The sequence below is a fragment of the Castor canadensis genome, chromosome 1 (genome assembly GCF_047511655.1).
Source record: "Castor canadensis chromosome 1, mCasCan1.hap1v2, whole genome shotgun sequence".
Classification (NCBI taxonomy): Eukaryota; Metazoa; Chordata; class Mammalia; order Rodentia; family Castoridae; genus Castor; species Castor canadensis.
Window position 1 is genome coordinate 64,911,013 of NC_133386.1, and position 26,011 is coordinate 64,937,023.

The 26,011-nt window shown below is 36.1% G+C and overlaps 1 protein-coding gene across 5 annotated transcripts in view; it reads right to left on the reverse strand.

Annotated features, from left to right (window-relative positions):
- Klhl32 (kelch like family member 32) overlaps positions 1-26,011 on the reverse strand; it is a 190,274-nt gene that overhangs the window by 113,100 nt on the left and 51,163 nt on the right. For 4 of the 5 annotated variants that reach the window (XM_074077905.1, XM_020187154.2, XM_074077902.1 and 1 more), the window contains exon 3: positions 19,966-20,146. The exons of the other annotated variant lie outside the window; for it this stretch is intronic. In XM_074077905.1, coding sequence (XP_073934006.1) covers positions 19,966-20,146 — 181 coding nt within the window. The remainder of the gene's footprint in view (positions 1-19,965; positions 20,147-26,011) is intronic. 5 annotated transcript variants of the gene reach the window in all.

The following is a 26,011-nucleotide window of genomic DNA, read 5'->3' on the forward strand; positions in this document are numbered from 1 at the left end:
TATAGGAAGCTGTGAACACATATGAAAGTGGAATGACAGTGAAGAGAACAAGAGACACCTTAAAAGTAGAATTGACAAGGGATTTTAATTGATTGAACAAGTCATTTGAGTCTCTGAATGGCCTTGTTTCATAATTAGCCAAAGAATTTGGTGGAATACAGTCCCCACTTAACAGGTGATGAATACAACAGATATAGAATGTTGGCCTCTTATGTCTATAGTCCTTTTCTAAGAAAGACTGCCCTACCTACCTGTTTTGATATTTATCATCAGAAATACAATGAATATGAGTTCTGGTAACTCTTCTCTTTACAAACATTGCTATTATTAGTGATTTTTTTTCCCCTTTAATCTTTTCACTGGCTGTGTCTATGTCTTATTTTGGTTTTAACTCACATTTTTCTGATATCTGCAATTAAGTTATAGAGAAGTTCTTTATATACTATGGATGCAAGTATATATACATTGAGAATATGTCTCTTATTCTGTGGCATGACTATTTTCTTAATGTAGCTTGATGAATAGGGCTTTAAATTTTTATAAGTTTAAATTTAACTATTTTTTCTTTCCTATTTTTCCTATCACAAAATATTTAACTCTAAGATTCAAAGATATTCTAATTTAATCTATAAACTTTGTTTGATATTCATATTTATAATCTGTCTTGAATTTTTTCTTTCTAATGTTTTTAAATTATATTATTGTTGTACTGGGGTTCTTACAATATATCATGGTTGAATTCACCCCCTCCATCATTCTCCTTTATCCGCGCTCCCCCCCATTCCTGGACTAGTTTCAACAAGTCTCATTTTTCCATTTTCATACAAGAGTACATAATATTTCTACTACATTCAGCCTTCTTCACCTTTTCCTTATATTTTCATCTCTCCTGTCTCGTCTCCTGTCTCAATCCCCAGACAGGACCTGTTTTACCTTCCTGTTCTCCGTTTTTGAAAAAAGGCATTTTTGTTTACAATAGATACACAGGGAGTTTCCTTATGACATTTCCATATATATATAATGTGTGTGTGTGTATATATATAGATAGATAGATAGATAGATAGATACTATAACTTGAATTGGCTCATGCCTTCTATTTTTCTTCTTTCTTTTAGTCCCTTTCTTATGGTGTTTTCAACAGGCTTAAAATTTTTATACTCATTCTTGTATAGAAAGTACATCACCCATATTTACCTTCTTAACTTCCTTCTTTTGTCCTCCCTCTCTGGTTAGTGACCTCCCTTTAGTGTAACCTGTTTTTCATAATGTTGCTTGTATTGTATCTACCTCCCACATATGAGAGAAAACAAGTATCCTTTGTCTGTCTGAGCCTGGCTTACTTCATTTAACATGATGTCCTCCAATTGTATTCATTTACTTTCAAACCACATGGTTTCATTCTTCCTCATGGCTGAATAAAACTCCATTGTGGTTTTGTGTGTGTGTGTGTGTGTGTGTGTGACATTTTCTTAATCCATTCATCACTTTAGGGCATCTGGGTTGTTTCCATAGCTTGGCTATTTGTTCACACACCTTATAATAGCTAAAATATTTTATCTTATTTTGCCATCTTATGTTATGCCAATATTTTTCATGCTTCCTCTTTTTGTCTCCTTAGACACAAGTAGCATGAAGTAAGTTTTCTTTCTCCAATAATAATATATACCACATCCTTCCCGAATGCATCATAACCATTTCACATACTATCATAGTTTTATCTATGTGTTGACTCTGTTGATGTTTCTGTATTAAAGTGGCGTGTCTTTGTCACTTTAGGTAGTTTTATAATAGATAAAACCCAAATCCCTAGTGACTTCAGTCACTCGTGATGTAGCCCAGCATGTGCATTCCTGGATGAGACTACCACCCACATTGTCATCTTGGCCCCAGTCTCCTTTAGTAATGAGGTTGTGCTCTCCTCTGCAGTCCTCTGAGTCCTTTCTATCTCGTTGTGAACAGGTGAAGAGAAACTGTGGAACAAGTACATCTGCTTCATAACCACTTTGTCCTGCAAGCCACTCATACCTTCTATTCATACTGTTCTGGCAAGAACTATTCATATGGCCCCACATAGATGCAAAGGGTACTGGGAAATTAAGTCCCTGGCTGAGTAGACATTTCCAAGCAACAGCTCAGGAGGACAGCATAAATTACCTGGCCCTCTCTTCCTCATTATGGTTTCAACAGTACCTGTATTATTTAGTTATCTATCACTACTTCAAGATTAGAAGATCCTGGTCCCTTCACATAGCACAATTCATTTCTCTGCTCCATGCTCTTTTCCACTGATATCTACATGTGTCCCAGTGTTTGTTATGTATTTGGCATTATTTGTTCTATCAGTCACTCTGCAGAATGTAATATTACCAGCAACCCTTAATCTATAGGAAGAGCAGACCAGCCACTCCCCTAATGATTATGGCCTAAACTTTGGATAAAACCCTGGAGATCTAAAACCTCCTATTGGAATTAGATTTTCCCTCTGTTTCTGAGTTCAAGTAAAATCTTTTAGACATACCAGCTTGGCTCTGTGTATTAATCTTCTAAATCTCAAGCATGACATGTGGTATACCAATAAGGACATGCCCAAAGTTCTCTTCTTTTGAAATTAACAATTGTAAAATGTCATGTTAATTTGCTCCCCTAAATTCAGTCATATCAATTTTATATACCAGTAGCAATTCCAACCTTTGCTGTGATACAGAACTATTTTGTAGAGTACGGCATACATAAGCATAAGACTGAGAATTTGGGTGTCGGTGTCCAATAAATAAGGATTTGAGTCTTGGCTGCATCCCTTATGTGCGATGTGACTTTGGCCAGGTTACTTTAGCTTCCATCCTAAGTCTCAGTTTCCATGATCACAAAAAACAAAGGTACCTGCCTCAGGACCTGTTGCATGAATTTTATGACAAAATACAGATTATTTGTCTTATAGACATTTAATCATAATCTGTCAAATAACTCAATGAATTCTTTTCCTTCAAACCTTAGTAGTGGTGTCCATGAAGTCATATTTACAATTCTAAATGAAAACTTTTAATTATTTTTTCTTATCTTATTTGCTATACTTATATATGAGCACCTGAGTGAATAAACTTTATTCCCCATTCACTGAAATACACAGCTTACTGCTCATCAATTATATACTAAACAGTTTATTTTCTTACATGCTTCTATCGCCTTTAAATTACATTTTAAGTCCTTTTTGATAGAGTGCTTACAATAATATGCAAATCTTCATCAAAAAAGTCAATTGCTATTTATTTGAGATCCAAGAACTAGAAATCTTATGTGTAGTTTCTCCTTTTGACAACATAGGTAAGAACTGAAATTTATATTGGCCACCCTACAACAGGGAAAAAGTCAAACTTTTTAATCTCAAAGAAAGATTAAATTTCATCAGAATAGTTTTATCATTATATATGGTTAATCATATGTCTATTTTATTGAATTAATAGTTTATACTTTATTATAGGTTAATGTTTCAAGCTCACTACTTGATATATGTATGATAATTTGAACATAATGACTTAAAATAGTATATTAGAAACATGAAACTAAAATTTCCCCAGTCACCATGAAGTGATAATATTTAAATCAATCATCTTTAAAGCACTAAGATAAAAACAGGAATCTAGGTGTTTTTTAATGTGAAGTATGTGTGAAGATTATTTCTTCTACAATAAGGTAGCTGACAAAATAAAGGAAAGGACATTTTTCCTGTCCAAAAACAAAACAAAAAAACCAAACTCCAAAAGCTACATTTTTAAAGATTAATTTAATAGTATTGGGTTTTGTCTGAGAAAATAAAAAATGTTTCATTTGTCTAATTTATAAATTATCAACATGTAGTTAAAAGTCTATTTAATATGGAGTCAATGTATATATTTATTATTTAGAGAGAGACATGTAGGGGGGAAAGTCAGTGAAAAAAGACAAAAGAAAAATGAACAAAGAAAGGTATGAACGAGACAGAGTAAATCAGAAAGATACATAAAAGAGACCCAGAAATGGCCAGAGGTTAAATTAGAAAAAAAGACATGCAGGAAGTATACAGACAGAGAGAGGCACTCACTACCTACAGTGTGTCCAGGCAAAACAACAACAAAGAAACTAAAAATTCCATTTAATAACAACCTTAGACTAATTTATGACCTGCTGCTATGGCTCCTCTGCACCTCTAGGAAAAACACCATGCAGCTGCTTGTACACACTATCAGCCGATTTATATGTTCAGTCAGCACCTACAAGATGTGTGCCTGCAATAATGCTCTGTTAGAGATGACTTCACAGTAAATAAAGACAAAAAAATCTCTGTCCTAATGATGCTTATGAGTATATTTGAGTTAGTGATCTACAAAATGGAGATTTTTTTTCCTTTATCATTTCCTTTAACTTTTGATTTCTGGAACTGTCAAGCCCTAAAACACATTTCTCACTATAGTTTTAATTAGTGCTCAAAGAGACTTTTTAAAATATAACACTCTATGTTCTGTTTGGCTATTACAGTGCTCTCCAAACATTTTTGATTGTGCAAACACCACTAACACACTTTTTGAGCAGTGGCCCCAATGTTTATCTATTTATAGATTATACAAATGTACTATTATGAAACTGTTATATACATTATAAAATAGGCCCCAAAGTAGAAATAAAATTTTAACAGAAATTTACAAATAATAAAAATTATTTACAGACTGTAAATTTTTAATTTTTTTTTATTTTAATGGTATAGATTTATTCATATGCACATACACTGTTTGGACCATCTCTCTACCCTGTCCCCTGCCCCCCTCCCTCTCCCTCCACCTCCCTCACTTTCAGGCAGAACCTGTTTCTCCCACATCCTTAGAGCTCATTTGCAACAGAGTGCAAATGCTTGAAAACCCACTGAGGTTATGTTAATTTTTCATTTTTAAACTTTCTGACAATAATTTTACAAATCACATCCATTTTGATAAATATTGTCTGGTAAAAAAGGAAATAATTCAATAAGTCAAAATAAGTTCCAAAGTTAACTTGATTCTCATGGTATGCCATTTTCTTTCTTTGCTTCAGTAGGTGATAAATATTTCTTTCAGCTTTTGGAACAATGAAAAATTAATATAAATTCTGATTGAAGGCACTTGTGGAACTTATATAATAAGGTTATGTAGTAAGTTCTTCTTAAATACTTAAGCTTTTTACTAAATGCTATTTTATTCTTCCATAGACTCAAAAGGCCTTAACTGTTCTTTCATTGTTTGATCTGAAGTATATCTTGAGGGGGACTTTAGGGACTCTCTTGTTAATGACAAAAACTACCCAGCATTGGTGTAATCAGGTTTTTGTGTGTGTGTGTGCTACTGGGGCTTGAACTCAGGGCCTTCACTGTGAGCCACTCCACCAGCCTATTTTTTGTGAAGGGTCTTTCATGGTAGGATCTCATGAACTTTTTGTCCAGGCTGGCTTCAAACCTTGATCCTCCTATCTCTGCCTCCTGAGTAGCTAGGATTACAGACATGAGCCACTGGCACCTGGCAATGTAACAGTTTTTATTCTTTTTCTAAGTGCTTCCATGTACATTGCCTCAGTAGATTTTTTTTTGTTGTTGTTTGGTGGGACTGGGATTATGAACTCAGTGCTTTGAGCTTGCAATGCAGGTGCTCTATCACTTGAGCCATGCCTCCAGTCCAGTAGATTTTTTTAAATGAAATATTATCTCTATTTACAAAGAAACCAAGTCACAGAAACTGAAGTGAGCTTCCTAAAATGATGTTACAAGTTAAAGATAGAGAGAAGACACTTCTAAAATAAAAATAACTTAATATTAGTTCGATATGTTTTCCTGAAACTAAAGTGCTGAAATAGTGCTGTATACTGAAATTTTTCTTTTACAACATGCAATTTTGCAAACTCTTTTCTATTACTCACAAGAAAATACTAAGTTTATGAGCACTTACTATATTTCACTTATTTAAAGGCAAGGAGGGTAAGTATCCTTTTTGCACACGATTACTTGCCATGGGATTTCTGCTGTCTTAGTTTACAAAAACCATTAACCAAGCACCTTTTGAGGGGCAAACTGATCTCTGTTATTTACAAGGTATGATGGTTTGAATCTGAAATGTCCCAGAAGCTTACGTGTTGAAGGCTTGGTCCTCAACGAAGCAATGCTCTAAGGCGGGGCCTTTGAGAGGTAATTGGATCATGAGGCTCTAGATGATGGATTCACAGCTGAAAGGACTTTTGGGAGGCGATGAAAACCTTAAGAGGTGGGGCCTAGTTGGAGGAAGTACATTACTGGAAACATATCTTCTGTTTTTGCCAGGGCCAGCATGGACTGTGATCCCCCCTATTTATGTCTCCCCCCAAAGCTGGGATGACACGTGTGCCATCATACCCACCTTTATTGGATGAGGTCTCTCTGACTTTTTTTGACCAGTCTGGACTCTAACCACCTGAGTGTATAGGATTACAGACATAAGTCACAGCACCTAGCTCCTCCTTTCTTATCCTCCCAGTTGCTATAAGATGAGCAACCTTTCTCTGGCACGTGCTTCCATCACCGCGATGTTCTGCCTTCCCTCAGGTACATGGAGCCAGCTGACCATGGACTGGAACCACTGAAACTGTGAGCCAAAATAAACCTTTTCTCCTTTTATTTTATTGTTCCTCAGGTACTTCGTCACAGTGAAGAACGCTGACTAACAAACAAAACAGAGCTGAGATATTATGAAGGGGGATGCTTTGACATAGCAATAATAATAATGGTAAAAATGTTAAGGTTTTCCATACCAAATATGTCAAATTGTTCTGTCTTCTGAAATTTGTTTTGAGATAAAAGAACCCACTTACTTCTCATATAACAAACCTCTCTATGGCTTAATTGCTCTTTGTATCTGAGACCTATGATTGTTCTCATTTCCATACATTCCATGTGGCATCTATGAGGCCAGATCTACAGAGATGACAGTGAGTAGAAGTCCACCTGAAAATTCACAGAAACCTCAAGGAGAAGTTCACGTCAGCTATGTTCTTGCATTAGTTTCCTTGTGACTATGAAAAAGCCATTTAGTGGCTTCAAACAACACAAATTTATTATTTTACGATTGTGGGAGTTGGAAATGGGTTTCACTGGGCTAAAGTCAAGATATCATCAGGGCTGTGTTCCTTCTAGACATTCTGAACAGAATCTATTTTTCTTATCTTTTCCAGCCTCTAGAGGTCATTTTCTTCATGTTCTTTTCTTTGAAAGCCAGCAATCACAACACTCCAACCTCTGCTTCTGTCAGCACCTCCTTCTCTGACTGTTCTGACTTCCTCTTCAATCTTTAGGACCCCTGTGTACAGCTCTATAATCCGGGATAATCTCCATGTCAAAGTCCTTAATTCAATCACAGGTTCTGGGATTAGGACATGGACAGCTTGGGGGAGGAAGGCTATTTAGTTCATAATGCTCAATAGCTAATAGCAACCTTAAGCAGAACATTCTCTGGGTTCCATGCAGTTTGGCGTAATGAAATATTTAGGGAATCTGGAGGCATGTGGAATGACGTTTTGACTGTGGCATCTAGCAGCTGTCTGATCTTAAACAACTCAACATTTAGGAAGCTTAATTTCATCATCTGTAAAGTAGTAATAGATACATCTAGAAGTTATTGGAGGTTTAAACAAAATAAAGAGTGCAAATACACCTTTTACTGAGGCTACCAAAGAAATATGTTTAATACATGGCAACTTCCCTTCCATTATTTAGGCTTTGCTGCTTGCATAACAATAATTATTTTCTTAGTAGTAAATATATTCATTTTCTGGCCTATTCTTGCATCATCAATATCCCTTTCCACTAAGAAGTTTAAAATAATTTTAAAATTTACAAAACCATAAGATTAGCTTGCAATTATTCTGATCTTAATTTTAATTCAAGATAAAACATCACTCTGAATATATATCAATTTTGCAGACTTCAAGGAATTGGAATCTTAGATAAATTTGTAGAATTTTTAAATTTAGAAATTTAGAAATTTTTTTAGATAAAATATATAGAATTTTTATAGATTATGGTAAGGAAATTCAATATTTTCACAATTTATGAGTTTTTACTGCCCATTTACAGTGATGACTTTTTTCATTAATTATGTAAAAAATGTACAAATTTCTTTTTATGATGGTTTTGAAATTTGCTTCCACCACACATACACTTTGTGCTGTATAATTAATTACTATCACTGTTAGAAAGCTTATCTCATTCCAACCTTAGGACATATTTTACTGGTATTTGTAGATGATTTATCAAGACAGTTCTTAAAAGTGACTTTGCCTAAAATATAAGGATAAAATTCCTATTATTTTTAGCAACCATCTCTTGCAGCAAAGAATTAAAAAAACAATTTTAGTATATTACCTCAAATGCCAATCTAACAGAATTTAATGTGGATTTGGCTAGACAAGAGATAAATGGCCTAGCAGTGACATCATGCCGTATATGATAAATACATCAGGTTCCTGAGCCATCCCTCCTCCCAATACTTCCCATTACCACCTATGATACAATGATATACCACTGGAGACCTCTCGCTCAACAACTAGAAGTAGAATTTTCTTATGAACAGACCATTGTGAGCAGCAGATATTAAATGTTAAGATCTAGAAATACTTCTAAACATCCATCAGTGTTTGCTTTGTCTTGTTGAAAAATCTCCAGTAAATAATAGTGACCTTAGTCCTCCAAACTTCTAGTATGTTGTTGAAAAGGCTCAGTGAAACTACAACTGTCTTTCTGCTTAGAAAAAACCTAACAAGAAATCTAGAGGAATGTAACTTTTATTCCTATAGATTACTTTACTAAATCTAAAAAAAATTCCTACTTCCTTCCATAAGGGTCATCTGGATGTTCGTTTTCAACACTAGAACTAAAAAGAACACACAGCAGCATATTAGATGACATTTATTCTTTAGGAAAACACTTTTGTAATTCTTTACTTCTACACACAAAAAAATCAAGGAAAGATAAGGGATAAGTTCTGTGTCTAAGATGAAATGAGTTATCAAATTAGAAATAGTTATGGGGATCATTATTTCTGAGAATGTCTGCAAGGGTATTTCTGGATGTGATTTACATTTGAATTGGTAAACTAGGTAAAGCAATTTGCCCACCCTAATGTGGATGAGCCACATTCAATGGGTCCAAGGTCTAGATAGAATAAAAGGCTGAATAAGAAAGAATTCTTTCTCTGTGTTTTAAGCTGGGATATTGGTCTTCTGCCTTTGGACCCAGACTTGGTTTGGAATTTATATCATTGGTTTTCCTAGGTCTCAGGCCTCTGTACTTGAACTAGAATTTGCCATCATTTCTTGTGGGTCTCCAACTTGTCCCTGAAGATACATGAACTTCTCAGCCTCAGTAATCACATAAGCCAAGTACTTCTGGCAAATTTCTCTCTCTTTCTACCTATCATTTATCTCCAATTGATTTTATTTCAAGAACCGAGATCAATAGTGTCCTATTTATTATTCTGTCCTGTAACAACATCAGTTCAATGGCCTGCACATGCAGGTTCTCAACATACTGTCTGGATAAATAGCAATGCCCTTTAATGGCAAAGCCAGTCACATCACCTCTGGAGTCTGCTCACCATCTGAAAATATCCACTTCTGTTATTCTTTGAATCATACTACTTTGAAACTAAGACATGAATGACCAGGACTCACTGTGTTAAAGCTTCTAGTTCCTTAAAAGGATAAGTTTCATTCTTATAATCTAATTGCTCACTCAATGTTAAAAAAAAAAAAGGGTCCTTCACTGGAAGTTTATTTCTTCTGAAAATAATAAAACAATTACTAGAAAGCTATAAGGAAACTATAATGTTTTCTCTTTCGTTAAAAATTTTAATTGATAAATTTTTTTCCAGACCAATTTTAGTTTAGGAAATAGAGAGGTAGTTCCACACAGCCCTGCCTCCTCCACCACCAATATGCCCTACCACTGCAACAAAAATCCATAAATCAACATTTGCACATCATTGTCAACCAAAGCCCATAGTTTTCATTAGAGTTCATATTTGGTATTGTACAATTTATGGATTTTAACAAATGTGTAATGACATGAATCCATGATTACTGTATGACATAGTTTCATTGTTCTAAACCCCACCCCACCATTCTGTATCTATTTACCCTTCCCTTCCTGAAGCCCATGGCACCAATGATCTTTTTATGGTCTCCATAGTTTTTTTTTTCCTTTTTTGGAATGTAATATAGATGGAATCATATAGTATACAGGTTTTTCACAATGGTTTCTTTCACTTAATAATATGAATTCAAGTATCTTTTTATGATTTGATAGAACATTTCTTTTTATCATTGGATAATATTTCATGTTATAGCTGCACCATTACCTATGTAAAGTATATGCCACAGTTTACCTATGGAATTAAGGACATCATGGTAGTTCCATGTTTTGGCAATTGTATGCAATGTTTGTTAGAGAATGTTTTGAAGTGAGGAGAATGAAAAGACAAATGATGTAAGCATCAAAAGAACCCCAAATATTTACAGGAATTTTTAGAAAAAAATTTTTAAAAGTTTCATTTGTTGTCTAGAAAATGATAAAGATATTTTCAACAGAAATTATAGTTGTACAATATATTACCTAACAATGAAGCTATAAAATATATTTAAAAATGGAATTATGTACTTATTTGCAATGTGTATTACACTGTACCAGTGTTCTTCAAGTAGGTTGTCTGACCTGTTTAAGTGTCCAATATAAGATAATAAACTGTGTTAGTTAGCTTTCCATTGCTAAAAGATATATATGAGATAATCAACCTATAAAGAGAAAGGAATTATACTGGCTCACAGTTTTAGAGCCATAGTCAATTGGCCCTGTTTCTTTGGGTGAGGCAGCACATGACGGCAGAAATGTGTGGTAGAGTAAAACTGATTATGTGATGAGCCCAGGAGCAAAATAGAGGAGGGAACCAGGGACCCATGGTTCCCTTCAAGGGCCTGGCTGCAGTGACCTGAAGTCCACCATTCCTAACAGCACCAACCTAGGGACCAAGACTTTAACACATGGGCCTTTGGGGAAACTCAAAATATAACATAAACCTTTATCAGAACACAAATGAATTCACTAAATGCTTCCTTGAGAAAGATTTCCCATGGGGAAAAAATGTCTACTGAACTATCAGAGTGTTATGATGTAGCAGATTTACATGGCACTGCTCCATGGACCTCACTTTCAGTAGCACTGATCAACAGTTTTATGTATCACCCCCGAGGGTTTGGGTTCCTTTTGTACCAATCTATGAAAACCACCCTATTGGGTTTTTCTGAATTTACCTTGAACTCCTACGGAATATGTCAGTCTCTCAAAACTCTTTTTCTGGCTTTGATTAAAATGTGCACCCTGGTAATATTCATATATCTTTAGCTTTACTTCTTTGTCCCTTCAAACATCTTCTTGTTCTGTTTTCTGTCACCTTAGTACAAGTTCTGATCATGGACCTGTTTTGTAATCTTATTCTGTCTTCGGTTCTCAGAAGATGAATGGCTAATAAACACATGAAGAAATCTTAGCTGTAAAGGAATTGTAAATCTTAGCTGTAAAGGAATTGTAAATCAAAACTACACTGAGATTCCCTCTCACCAGAGTCAGAATAGCTATCATCAAGAAAACAAACAACAAATGCTAGTGAGGATTCCCACTGTTGGTGGGAATGTAAATTAATCCAGCCACTATAGAAATCAGTATGGAGGTTCACCAAAAAGCTAAAAATAGACCTATCTTACGGCCCTGCTATACCACGCTTGCGCATATAGCCTAAGGAATGTAACATATAAGAGGGATATCTGACCACCCATGTTTATTGCAGTATTATTCACAATAGATGATCAGTGGAATCAGCCTAGGTGCCCAACAACTGATGAATGGATAAAGAAAATGTGGTATCTATATATAATGGAGTACCACTCAGACATTAAGAAGAATGAAATTATGTGATCTGCAGGAAATGGATGGAATTAGAAATCATCATATTTAGTGAAATAAGCCAAGTTCAAAAAGCTAAATATCACATTTTCACTCATATGCTGAATCATAAAAATAACAATAATTATGGGATTGAATTCAAAAGGGACACTGTTGGGGAGGCGCCCAACTACAGAGGAAGGTGAAATGGACAGTGTACCAGGAGGTATATAGGATCAAAGAAGGTTAATTATATATGTATGAAAATAGCATAAAGAAACCCACTAAATGTTGTTTTTAAAAGGGTGGTAGGAAGGAAGGGGGTTAATGAAATATAATAGAGGGGGCAAACTTGCTAAAAAATGCACTACATTCATATATGGAGGTTTTAAATGAAACCCCCTTGTACTATTAATGAATCTTAAATTTTAAAAATTCTGCTCTGACAAAAACAGAGATGAAGACCAGTGGAACAGAATAGAGAACCCAGATATGAAGCCACACAACTATAACCAACTTGTCTTTGACAAAGGTGCTAAAATACGATGGAGAAAAGACAGACTCTTCAACAAAAACTGCTGAGAAAACTGGTTAGCAGTCTGCAAAAAACTGAAACTAGATCCATGTATATCACCCTATACCAATATCAACTTAAAATGGATCAATGATCTTAATCTCAGACCCCAAACTCTAAAGTTGGTACCGGAAAGAGTAGGAAATACTCTGGAATTAATAGGTATAGGCAAGAACATTCTCAGTGGAACCCCAGCAGCACAGCAACTAAGAGATAACATAGATAAATGGGACTTCATAAAACTAAAAAGCTTATGCTCAACAAAAGAAATGGTCTCTAAACTGAAGAGAACACCCACAGAGTGGGAGAAAATATTTGCCAGCTACACATCAGACAAAGGACTGATAACCAGAATATATAGGGAACTTAAAAAACTAAATTCTCCCAAAATTAATGAACCAATAAAGAAATGGGCAAGTGAACTAAACAGAACTTTCTCAAAAGAAGAAATTCAAATGGCCAAAAGACACATGAAAAAATGCTCAGCATCTCTAGCAATAAAGGAAATGCAAATTAAAACCACACTAAGATTCCACCTCACCCCTGTTAGAATAGCCATCATTAGCAACACCACTAACAACAGGTGTTGGCGAGGATGTGGGGGAAAAAGGAACCCTCTTACACTGCTGGTGGGAATGTAAACTAGTACAACCATTCTGGAAAAAAATTTGGAGGTTTCTTAAAAATCTAAACATTGATCTACCATATGATCCAGCAATACCACTTTTGGTAATATACCCAAAAGAATGTGACACAGGTTACTCCAGAGGCACCTGCATACCCATGTTTATTGCAGCACTATTCACAATAGCCAAGTTATGGAAACAGCCAAGATGCCCCACTACTGACGAATGGATTAAGAAAATGTGGTATTTATACACAATGGAATTTTATGAGGCCATGAAGAAGAACAAAATGTTATCATTCGCTGGTAAATTGGAGAACATCATTCTGAGTGAGGTTAGCCTGGCCCAAAAGACCAAAAGTCATATGTTCTCCCTCACATGCAGACATTAGATCAAGGGCAAGCACAACAGTTGGATTGGACTTTGATCACATGATAAAAGCGAGAGCACACAAGGGAGATATGAGGATAAGTAAGACACCTAAAAAACTAGATAGCATTTGTTGCCCTCAATGCAGAGAAACTAAAGCAGATACTTTAAAGCAACTGAGGCCACTAGGAGAAGGGGACCAGGAACTAGGGAAAAGGTTAGATCAAGAAGAATTAACTTAGAAGGTAACACACATGCACAGGAAAGCAATGCAAGTCAACTCACTGTTTAGCTATCCTTATCTCAACTGGCAAAAACACTTAGCCCTTCCTATTATTGCTTATATTCTCTCTTCAACAAAATTAGAGATAAGGGCAAAATAGTTTCTGCCGGGTAGCTAGGGGTAAGGGGGGGAGGTAAGGGAGGGAGCGGGGGGAAGGGGGGAAAAATGACCCAAACATTGTATGCACATATGAATAAAATAAAAATTTTTTAAAAATTCTGCTCTGTTTTTTCCCTCCTTGTGTGCAATCTTATATATGTTTCTGAGATTTCAGCCATCAACTCTGTGGAGAAGCTGCAGTAGTGATGTTACTGTAGCCCTTGCAGCATCTGGCCCAAACCTTTTTGTATGTAATAGATGCTCGATGAATGTCTATGGGACATGGTGGAAATTATGTGCAACTTTTGGCACTAACATTCACCACGCATTTTTTTGTCCTTAGCACATTAAGAAGTGTAGTATAAAAACATAGTCATTTATGAAGTAGCAACAGCTATTATATTGAAAATATAAAATATTAATACTAGGTAAAAATCTAAGAAATTAAAATGCAAATGCCTGAAAAAAAATTGAAATAAAAATATTAAGAGCTAAATCATTTCATAGTTGCACAGAATGAAATGAATTTTTCATCAGGAAAAGAAAAAATGGCCCTAATAACTGAATACTGAATTTTTTACCTTTCTCTGTTTTCAAGAACTTATTTCTTTCAAAATTTATCAAAAATAAATATCTGGAACACAGTAAATGCTCAGTGGCAGTTATTATTGACAGAATACCAAAGAGAGGATAAAGGATAAAAAGAAGACTTGAGCCTGAATACTCCTCCAAATCTCAACTCCTAGGACCAATTCCATTACTTTGTAGCTATTTCTTCACTTGTCTGTGTGTCCCGCACAAATGCATTCAATGTCTAGAAAATAGTAGGAATATAACAAATGCTTATTGAACCGAAAAACTGTTTCTAATTATGTATATATAGTCATTGGATAGTCTGTTCTGCCTCTTAATCAATTAATGACTAGGGAATATGATTATAAAAACTCATAGAACATAGACTTTTTAATAGCATGGTCTTTATGTCCTCTCAGATCTAAAAATTACATATATAGAAGCATACTCACCCTCTAAGAAAAAAGATGCTCAAATATTTAACTTTCTAAAATGTCATATTTGGATCACTTTACCAACACATACATGAAGTTCTGTTAGACAGTCAAGACATCTGTTTCCTTGGCCAGACAGTGTAGGCGTTTATGGAGATTTAAGCTGGTGATAGTAAGTGTAAAACAACATCCTCCAGAACCTACATGACGGCCCACACTGGAGCCTCGTGACTTGTGTGTTTCTTGGTCAGAGAGACTTCCAAGGGGAAAAAAAGAAAAGGCTGACTCATTCTCACCTCTCGCATATATACTTTAGATCACAAGGTATCTAACTTCTGCTACCTCTGATTTAATACTTCCCAATTCAATGTGTTCAGCAGCATTTTAATGGACTCCACTAGTCCTTGGCTAAGTCACAATTTTTCTCTAAGATGTTACTTTAATTAAAGATGTTATCTTTAATTCCTTGAGGGAAACAAACTGGAAGTTTTAAGACTTCAGAAAGGGGAAGATCTTGCTTACAAATTTAGGACGGAAGAGGGTCAAGCTGAGTCTTTATGAGCGACATCACTCTTGTTGGCTGTGATAAACTTTGGAAGATAGGGTAGACTGAGAGGCGAATAGGAGGTTACCGATGCAAACCTTGGAAGTGCAAAGGTCCTGAGGTGGAGTAGAGTGTGTTTGGAGAACAGCGTTGCCTCCATATTGAATGGACAGAGTGAAGAACAAAGGTGTGGTGAAATGATGATGAGATGGCACATGGGCAGTGAGGAACCTGAGCAGGGAGTGGCAGTTGAGCATATGGTCATGCGGGATGCTTTGAAAAGGAACAGCTGGAGGAGGAGAAAAGTTCAATAACTACTGGAATGTTCTAAGCAAGAGGAAAGAGGATTTCAAATTCAAAAAACGAAAAAAATAGAAAAGGATGAAACCAAAAGTTATTCTGACCTACCAAAAGGTGAGTGAACTTGTAAGCAGCTGAGCCTGAAGAGGAACTGACCGTTCTTCCCACCAGCCCCCAGCAGAACACAGCCAAGCATTATAAGTTAGTCCAAGGACTGAAACAGCTAGCATTCATTGAAAGTCTGCCATGCGTCAGATACCTTGCTTAGTGCTTTATTCGCCTTATCTCATTTAAATCTCTACAACCACCTATCCTGAGAGCTATGCTTGATGATCATCAGTTTACAGGTGAGAAAATATAGGTGTAGAGAAGAAGTAAGATGACTTGCATATATTCACAGCATAGATGGTGAAGAGCATAAACAAGTCAGCAACCATTAATTAAAGTAGAATCTACTATTTGCTGAGCACTGTGGGAATCAATGGTGAACAGAAAGATATATACCTTTGCAGGACTGAAATGCAGCCCTGCCTGACGGGGCAGCTGGTCCATTTCTCTTTGTACCACTGCTTTACACTCTTATGAAAGATACCTGACTCTGCTGCTCTGACTCTGTTACAGAATTTGACTAGTGCTGTGCTGTGTCCACACCACTGAAATTATGCCTAAATTTTTAATTTTTTTTTAAAGTCATTATTTCTTGACTCAGTAATGTGTTTCTATACTTTTAAAATGTTGATGATCACAGAAAGTCACAGCACTTTGTGCTCAACAGCTCATTCATTATTCATATTTTATTCAAGAAAAGCTGATGTTAACTCTTAGACCAATATAAAAGAACAGTTTACATCAAAGGTTGAGCCCTCACCCTTGCAATCCCACTTTTTCTGAAGCAGAACAAGAAGTATTTTAACTTCAAAATAATTTGCCAGAAATCAGAGTATAGGGTATAAAAAAATCTAGTTTATATCAAAGTAATTACTTGAAAGGACCATACTAGAAAGAAAAATACATGAAGAATTTGCGTATTTTTAGTATTCAGGATATTAAGAATTGAAATATACATGGAATTTTATGACAATTAGAGAACATTTCTTCTTTCACTTAATACTTATTAAGCACAAAGCATGAGGCAACATTGTAATTGTTGTGAGATACAGAAATTATTAAGGCAGGAAGGATACTGTTTTCAGATGTTTCAATGATACAGCATAAGGCACAGGAAAACAAGTATAATTCTAGTTTAGGGATGTGACTGATGGTAGACAATTCTCTGTGAGTCTCTTACATTTCTACATATATTGTGAATGAAACAATGACTGTCCTTTGTTCTGAATCTCTTTTCAAGGATGTTTCTAGAGTAAACAGCCTTGGAAGACAAAGTGGTATCCCAGGCCAGAGCAAAGGGTAAGTTTGCTTTCAATCCTGGAAGACAGAATGCCTCTTTGCAGAGTAAAGCATAGGAATACTTACCATCCAGTATAGTAATGTCCCCTCCAGAGCAAGGGGCAGACATGCTTACTAAAAAATAAGAGTTCCTTGAGCTCAATGACCCTCTCCTATGACACAATCCACTCACAGTAGCACAACCTGGCTCTCTTTGTGTCATCCTATGGAAATTTGGGCTCAGGGTAGTGGCTCAATTGTGCTGAGAATCAGATACTGCTGTCACTCTGAGTAATAAACTATTTCTGATTTAGGAGTCTCATATCTTCTAACAACATCCATGAAACTGTGGAAAGTTAACTAGTGAGATTGCAAGTAGGGTAAAAATATCAGATCCTTGATAGCACTTGACAGCTATAGGCTGCAAAAATGGCAACACATTCTTCTTCTTCCTGCATCCATGCTCTTGCTCATACTGATTCTGGGAGAGGTCCTATGATATGCTTGGCCAATGAGGTATTAGTAAATGTAACACAACTAGAAAACTTGGAAAGCACCTCCACACTGAGGCTTGCCCTCTTGCTGTTCTTAAAATTTAATTGTTATGTGAAGAAGCCTAGACCAGACTGTTTGTGAGGAATATATGGCCAGTTTCCTCCCATCACCCCAGCTAACAGACCATCAGCTGTCGGACATATAAACAAGGCCAAGTTAGATCATTCAGCCTGCAACCAACCTTCCCATTAACCACCAATGCAAGAGAAAACCCAGTGTAGAGAAGCTGGATTGGCACACCAGAATTAACTATTCAGCTTCTAACTTTTGAAGTGGTTTGTTATGTAGCAAAAGGTAACAAAAGGCACTGGGCACAAAGAAAAAATTACTTTCAGTACAATAACATCTATACTACATGTTCCACAGGGTTTGGCCTATGTCAAAGTAAATATTTAAAATCCAGCACTCAGTATAGTGTCCAGAAAAGAGTTAAATGACAACTGTTTCAACTTTGTTTGGGTTTTCCATCTGAACAGTCACCTTACAAGCAGGTTGTGAGACTGAAGAAACTATGTAAATCCAGCAGCATACAATGTGGCTGAAGTGGAAGAACCACAACTTGATAACCATGGAACAGATGAATAAAAATCAGCCCTTCTACTTAATATCTTGCAGTATTTTGAAAAGTTACTTGAGTGTAATGCACTTTGGTTTCCACATCTAAATGAAAAGAAAGGCTTTCTTCACAGGCTTTCAAACACAGGAACTATAAAGGAGGCCCTGTATGAGCATAATTACCAGAGTTATGAGGACATTCTGGTAGCAGAGAAAAAAAATGGACAGTAACAACAATCACTATCAAATGACAACAAGTGAAATGGTCTCCTGTTCCAAAGACATGCATGTATTTGCTCATACTCTGTGTCTCTCACATACATATACATAAAACCAAACCATTTCCCAAAATTAAATTCCAAATTCAACAGGTAGAAGAAGTGAAGAGCAGTTAAGTAACAGGAAGGGTTGATTATGTTCTATAAGAAGTCAGAGCACCTATTACATAATGTGTATGTAATCCAAAGTGTTTTATTATTTCAAAACCCTCTGAATAATAAAATCTTTCTGGAAGATTGACATCTGACAATGTGAGGGTCAGGTGTTTCACTATATTAATGGAACTAAAAGGTCACTTGATTGAAGTAGTACTCTGCTTCATTTTTATTTTAGAAACAGAAATTTCAAATAATTATTTATCTTCTACATTACTTACTCAGTTTTGTCACATTTAAAACAGCTTTTTCCAAGACTTTCTTTTATGACTTGTCATCTTTGAGAAATCGCCATTACTGCTAGTTGGCAACTAAGTACAGTTGATATTGATTCTTAAACATGATAAATGAAGATGGGTGCCAGTGGCTCATGCCTGTAATCCTAGCTACTTAGAAGGCTAAGCCTGGATGGATTTTGGTCCAAAGTCAGCCTGGAGTGAAAACTGTGAGACCATATCTGAAAAGTAAACTAAAGCAAAAAGGGCTGAAGCTATAGCTCAAGTGGTAGTGTGCTTGCTTAGCAAGCATGAAGCCCCAGTATCATTAAAAAAAAGGGAAGAAATGGTGGTTTTAATAGTACATGTATGTGTTTGTACAATGGATTTTTGTGTACATAAAGTCCTTTATCAATCAAAATTACAGAATATGTTATACAAGTGGCACTTAATCAGATATAAATATACTGTATAATTTCCTCATTAAAAAATGTCAATCATATCACTACATATTATTTGCAGCTGGAATTCAAATTCCAAAGTTCTACCAAACAAAACAATATGTCTTCTTCAGCCACATGTGTCAACCATAAAGGTCCACTGGGCATCTCTGTACCAGAAGCAAATAACTCAAAAGCATTAAGAATATGCACAGAAAATAAAGAGTCTGAAACACTACATATATTTAGGAACTTTTTAACTTTAACAAATGTTTTTACAATGTTCTGATCCTGATTTCAGAAGCATCCCTCTCCCAGCCCACACCCTCAAATACAGCATTACAACGCCACAGTTTCTAAGGGTCAAAAAGTGCCAAATGTCCCTTGGCTCAGACACAAAGGAGAGATCCGCTTTTCACTGGGTGGTGTCCAGCCCAGGGAGTTATCATAATGGGAGCCCAAATCTCATTTTGTCCAGGAAAAAACACCACCTCCCCTCAAGGTTCATAACTCTGAGACTAGCATCTAATTGACTCATGGTTGACTGACAGGTCAGGAAACACTGTCATTCTCTGTTTATTGGTATCCTATGAAAAACAAACAATCTACCTTAACTTACCCGGAAATAGTCGCTGCATGCTGCTAGGACTGCCTTGTGAGCATGGAATTTCTGTTCCTCAGCAATCAGGGTGACATCACAAAGGATGCCATCACTTCTTTGCTGATTCAGCGCTGCCAGGACGCTGTCGTTGTGAGATTCCGAGTGGCAGAGCCTCTGGCCTGTCAGCATTTCTTGGATACTACAAAGGAGAGCAATCGAGTCAGCTTTCTTCCTTTTCTAGCCCAGCTTACCAGATGCTCTCTCATTCCTCAACACCAACTGGGGGAACTTGGATTCTAGAGCACTGTATGAGTTTGACCTTCATGTTTCCACATTTTTCTCTCTGCTATTTTCTTGTTTTTCTCTCTGATTCCTTCCTCTTCCCCACAGAGAAAGTTTCTCTCTCCTGCTAGTGCCCCTCTTTCTGAATTTGTTTGTGTGTGTCCATCTGTGTCTTTATATGAGCCTGCTTCTGTGTCCCTGTCTCCTCACTGCAAAACTTCCTTGAGATGTGTGTGTGTGAGAGAGAGAGACAGAGAGAGGTGGGGAAGGGAGAGAGAGAGATTGACATCTTGAAGACAGAAACTGACCCCACTTTATGACCCCTCTCTGACTCTGATTCTTTTTCCAGCCTTATAACTTACCATGCCTCTCCAGGACACAACACTCCTAATAAATACAATAAAACTGAGCAAATGTTGGTTAGGGAAAAAAGTACTGTAGGTGACCATTCCACTCAAGAGGCAATTAAACCACAGCAGCCTTGTTATTAAACTTAGGAAATTATGCATCACAAGGAGAACATCAAAAGGGATGTCTTTGTAAATATAAAACAGAAATTGAAAGTAAAATATACCTAAATTACTAGAATTTCATGTCTACATGTGATCATTAAAATAAACTTATGGATTTATTAATGACTATAAGATTTTATTTTTCTATTTTGTGAGTTGTTAAGCTTACCCATTATGAAACCACTCGCCCTTTGCTCTCTATCCTACCCTAAAATATTTATTCTATGTACTTAAAAACTACTAGGAAAACTTGAGAATTCCCTAAAATAATTGTAGAAGTAATACCATAAACACAAAATGAAAAATGAACTTAATGACAGCTATGGACAATTCCAGCTTATATCAACAATAAATGTCCACAGTGCTCTAAAATCTCAGAACAGGACTACAATTGGTGAGCTATCCTAGTAACGAGTAACTCCCAGAAAGAGAACAAGTACAATCAAGCCCTGTCTCTAAAGAGCAAATTTTTCTGAAAGTTGAGTAAAGATACCTTAAGGATGACTGAGGATGGTCTCTTCCATACTGATAATTCCTGCACTCGATCCCTCACCTTCTGAGCATGAAATAGCTGTGCAGGAGAGCCAGAGTCACTACCAGTCTTGCTTATGTGGTTGGTTTAGTTGATAGGGTTTTGCCCAGCCTATGTGCCAGTTTGCTGGTAATTTACAATGAAGCATAAGTCACCTTACCAAATGCTTCCCATGAAATGCCAGAGTGTAGTCAGTAAACCTATCAGACGTTTTTGACTGGGAAGCATCAGTAATGTCAGAATTATAGAAAGAAAATAACTTGACAGGAGGTGATGATATAGGAAGCTCTCATGGGAAGGTGGGAGGAGTATTAACAACACAAAGAAGGCAGTGAGTTTTGAAGTGGTTAATGCAATGCATTGAATATACTCCTACTGACTCTAGCTATACACAGACTTTTAAGTCAGTAATTGGAAGCACATTCAGACACATAAATACTTTTTAAAAATAAATTTCTATGTAAAACCTAAAGTAGAGATTAATTACCATTAATCAACAAAATCAGGAAACAGAATAGTAATGGAATATATCAGCTAAGTACAGCTTTAGGACAGTCTTTGAAAAATCCTTTCTAAAAGGATGACACTTTTACACATTTAACAAATACATAATGCTCACTATGTTCAATGAAATATTATCAGTGGCTTATAATTATTAATTCATTTAATTTTCATGATAGCCCTAGAAGGCAGGTACCATTGTTATCTGTATTTTACAGATAAGAAAATCAAAAGTCTGACATCAAGCATTTGAAAACATAACGCCAAGAACACAATAGTATAATTCTTTCTGCTACTTAAAGAAAAGATATTCTGTAAAGGAAATCACCAAAATTTATGCCTAAGAGGACAAAATTACAAAAATCCCTATTAATTTTATATTTATATTGCTTAATCTCAAAATCACCCCTTTAGAACATTTAGAATACATGAACATAACACTATGAGATAACAATAAGAAACTATTTGAAATCATACTTCAAAAACATTTATTTTTGTACTATGACTAAAAGTTTTGGGATAGAAAATGGATCTTACTATTATAACCTTAGAAAATGTATTTGAAACTTTCATAACTTCCTTTCTCCCCTTGTATATTACATTAAATGCTAAATAAATGTATTTTGAAGTCTCATTGGTAGTAGAACAAGAACAAATGAAAATATTTTTCTTAAAATGCTTCCTTACTCATTTTCCAAATATAGTGCTGCAATTTCTGTCCTTTTTATTAAGCCTGAATCAGTATTTGCATTTTAGATATCTGTTGAAAGTGAATATATCTCTCCAGAAAAAGAGCAACTGTAAACTGAAATTTGGCAAAGAATAAAAGGCTCAAAATTGAAACAATAGTGATGCTCCACAATTTCACAGGATCATTCAGCTTGGCCCAAAATACTCAAGCTTAAAGAACATAACACTCTAAATGTTTAAGACAACACTTGGCACAAGTTCCCAAATGTTTTGGAACCAATATGTTAGGAATTCTTAAAAGCAGAAACAAATACTGCAACATTTGGCAAGAAATAAAGGCCTATTAATCAACAAGTCATTACTGTATTCTCAAAGTAACTTCCCACTCAACTCTCAGATTTAAATCTGCAGAAGACCTCAACCTTCTAAACCCTAAAGCTCATGTGGCTACAGAACATAGCTGGAAGGTCACAGGCTCACTTACCAAATAACGATCATAAACTAGAGAGGGGATGAATCAAAAACCAGCATGTATCATGCTTAGAGTGGGGAGAAGACACACACTTGCAATCAGGTCCTTCAGCATCAAACTGTACGTCAAATTGGCAAACTACACCTCCCAAATTAGAGGAATGCCCCTTCACTACTTAGGAAACAAACATACATATCTTAAAACTTCCTAAATTATAGGACATTATGTTTCTCAAGGGCATACAAATTTAAGTACTATCCTAAAATCAGGAAAAATTTTTATGGAAGAAATTTGCCTTTGAAAATTTATAAACAGTGCAGTGCAGAAAGTGTTATGGCTTACGCAATGCAACCTCAATATCCTTTTCTCTGACTACTGCAGGAAGTGCACTGTCTAGTATGGGAACCACTATCCACATGTGGCTAGGCACCACAAATATGGGTAGACCAAATTGAGATGTGCTTGTAGAATAAAATGTACCCTCAAGCACCACATGATCTCACAGACGTTAAGAGAAGAATGGCTGGCCGCTTCTAGAGACCAGGGAGAGTAGAGGGGAGTATAGGATGGAGAAATCTTTATCAGTGGTACTAACTACAGGTAGAAAGGAGTACAAAGTTTTGGTGTGCTATTGCACAGTAGTGTGACTATAGTAAAATAATATACCATACAATCCAAAAAGCTAGAAGAAAGGATTTTGAAAGTTTTCACCAAGAAGAAATGATAAATGTTTGAGGATATAAATATGTTTAACCTTATTTAAACATTATGCGGTACATTTGGGTATCAAAACTTTGGGCTGGAGGTGTGGCAGAAGTGGTACAGTAAGCATGAAACCAAGTTCGAGACCAAGTTCAAAACCCAGTACCACCGAAAACAAAACTATTATGTAGTATAACAGTAATATATACAGATTCATATTTTTATGTTCCAGCTAAAATTAAATTTTAGGAAAGGAAAAAGGTACACTGGATATCAAAGGCAATATGAAAAAAGAGAATGGTGGGGCACCAGTGCCTCACTGCTATAATCCTAGCTACTTAGGAGGCAGAGATCAGGGGGATCACGGTTGGAAGCCAGTCTAGGCAAATAGTTCGTGAGACCCTATCTTGAAAACACTTAACACTTGGAGTAGCTCAAGGTGTAGGTCCTGAGTTCAAGCCCCAGTACTGCAAAAAAAGAATGAAAACTATCTCATTATTCAATGCTAATTACATGTGCAGATTTTTATATCTTTGGGCACATTGGGTTATATGAAATACATTGCAAAAATTAAATTGACCTGTTTCTTTTAACCTTTTTTTTTTAAATGTGACTTTAAATTATATATGCTTCCCATTTTGGTTCGACGTAGGCACCCTACCACTTGAGCCTCACCCTCATGTCCCCATCATGGTTCTATTTGTCTGTCCACAAGTTCCCAGGGAAATAGGTTCTTTTATTTCTTTTCACCTGAACCTAATAAGGGCTTCAGGTACCCCAGTCCAGCTGCCAATGAGGATTGCTATTCCTGGATCTCACAGGGCCCAGCTTAGGCCCTGGTGCAACTGGGAAGTCCCAGACTCCCTGAGCAGCAGATTGCTTTTTAGTAATGCCGGGAACAACCACCTGATCAGCCAAATGTCAGTATTCAGCAATGGGGAGCTTAATAAATGAAATCAGAGGGAATAAGACTATTCATGACTTCAAGCCTATAACTTTCATTTAGGAACCAATCACAAAAACTAATAAATCAAATGCAGAGCACGATGTACACCCTCCTCAGAGTGAATCACTGCCTTAGTGCAAATTACTACTTTGAGTTCCATGGAGTTAACATTTTTGATCACAGAAATCACACACTCTCATTTTCCATAGGATAAAGTTTGACTAAGTTCAATCAGTTTTTAAGATGTAAATTCCAAGACAGCTAAATGATCTTACTTATTTATGTATCTATTTAGTTAGTTATTGGTACTGGGGTTTGAACTCAGGACTTTGTGCTTGCTAGGCAGATGCTCTACAGCTTGAGCCACATCTCCATCCCTTTTTGCTCTGGTTATTTTGAAGACAGGGTCTTGCTTTTTGTGTAGGCTAGCCTGGACCATAATCCTACTGGGATGACAAGCATGCACCACTATGCCCAACCTTTTTTTGTTGAGATGTAGTCTCAATAACATTTTTGTCCAGGCTAGCCTGGAACTGAGATCCTCCCGATCCCAGTCTTCTGCATAGCTCGGATGACAGACGTGTACCACCACACACAGCTAGTGGTTGAGATGTGGTCTCATGAATGTTTTGCCTGGACTGGTTTCCAACCAGTCTTCCAAGTAACCAGGATTACAGGTATTAGACACTAGCACCCTGCCAGTTATATGGTTTTACACATCGGCATTTCAAATGAAAAAAATTCAGGTGAATTTCTGGATCAATGTTTATCTACTATTCAAGTTTCTAGGGAACTCAATAGACAAAAACTATGCAAGTGGTTTTCAAGTAACTCTATCAATAAGAATTTATACTCTTACATCTAAAAAACCATCAATGGAGTCTCACTTCTTTTTATTTTTTCTTTCTGATGCCTTGCTTCTTAGCAATGACACCACTACCACCACCACCAACAACAACAACAAAAAACTACTAGACAAAAATTCTGAATGGCAACAGAATTACGTCTGATTATCTCAATTTAGTCTATGGATAAAATATCAAGAGAGTGTCCTAATCACTTCAATAACATGTTCTAAATATTTTTATACAAATACATTAATATTAAAAGAACTATTTTTAAGGGAGTCTATAGTGGAACTTAAATTTTTTTTATAACATACTTTGTGATGGTTAATCTCAATTATCAGTTGGATTGGAATGATATTTGCTTAGGAGATAGTAAAACACACCTCTGATGTGTCTGTGAGGACATTTCCAGAGATGATCAGATTATGAGGGCTCTTTCCTAATGAATGGATTAATCCCTTGATGGAGTTATAATATGATGGCATTATAGGAGGAGGTACGGCCTACTTGAAGGATGTACATGACTGGGGACATGTCTTTGGGGACTATATCTTTTCCCAGTTCCTTCCTTTATTCTCT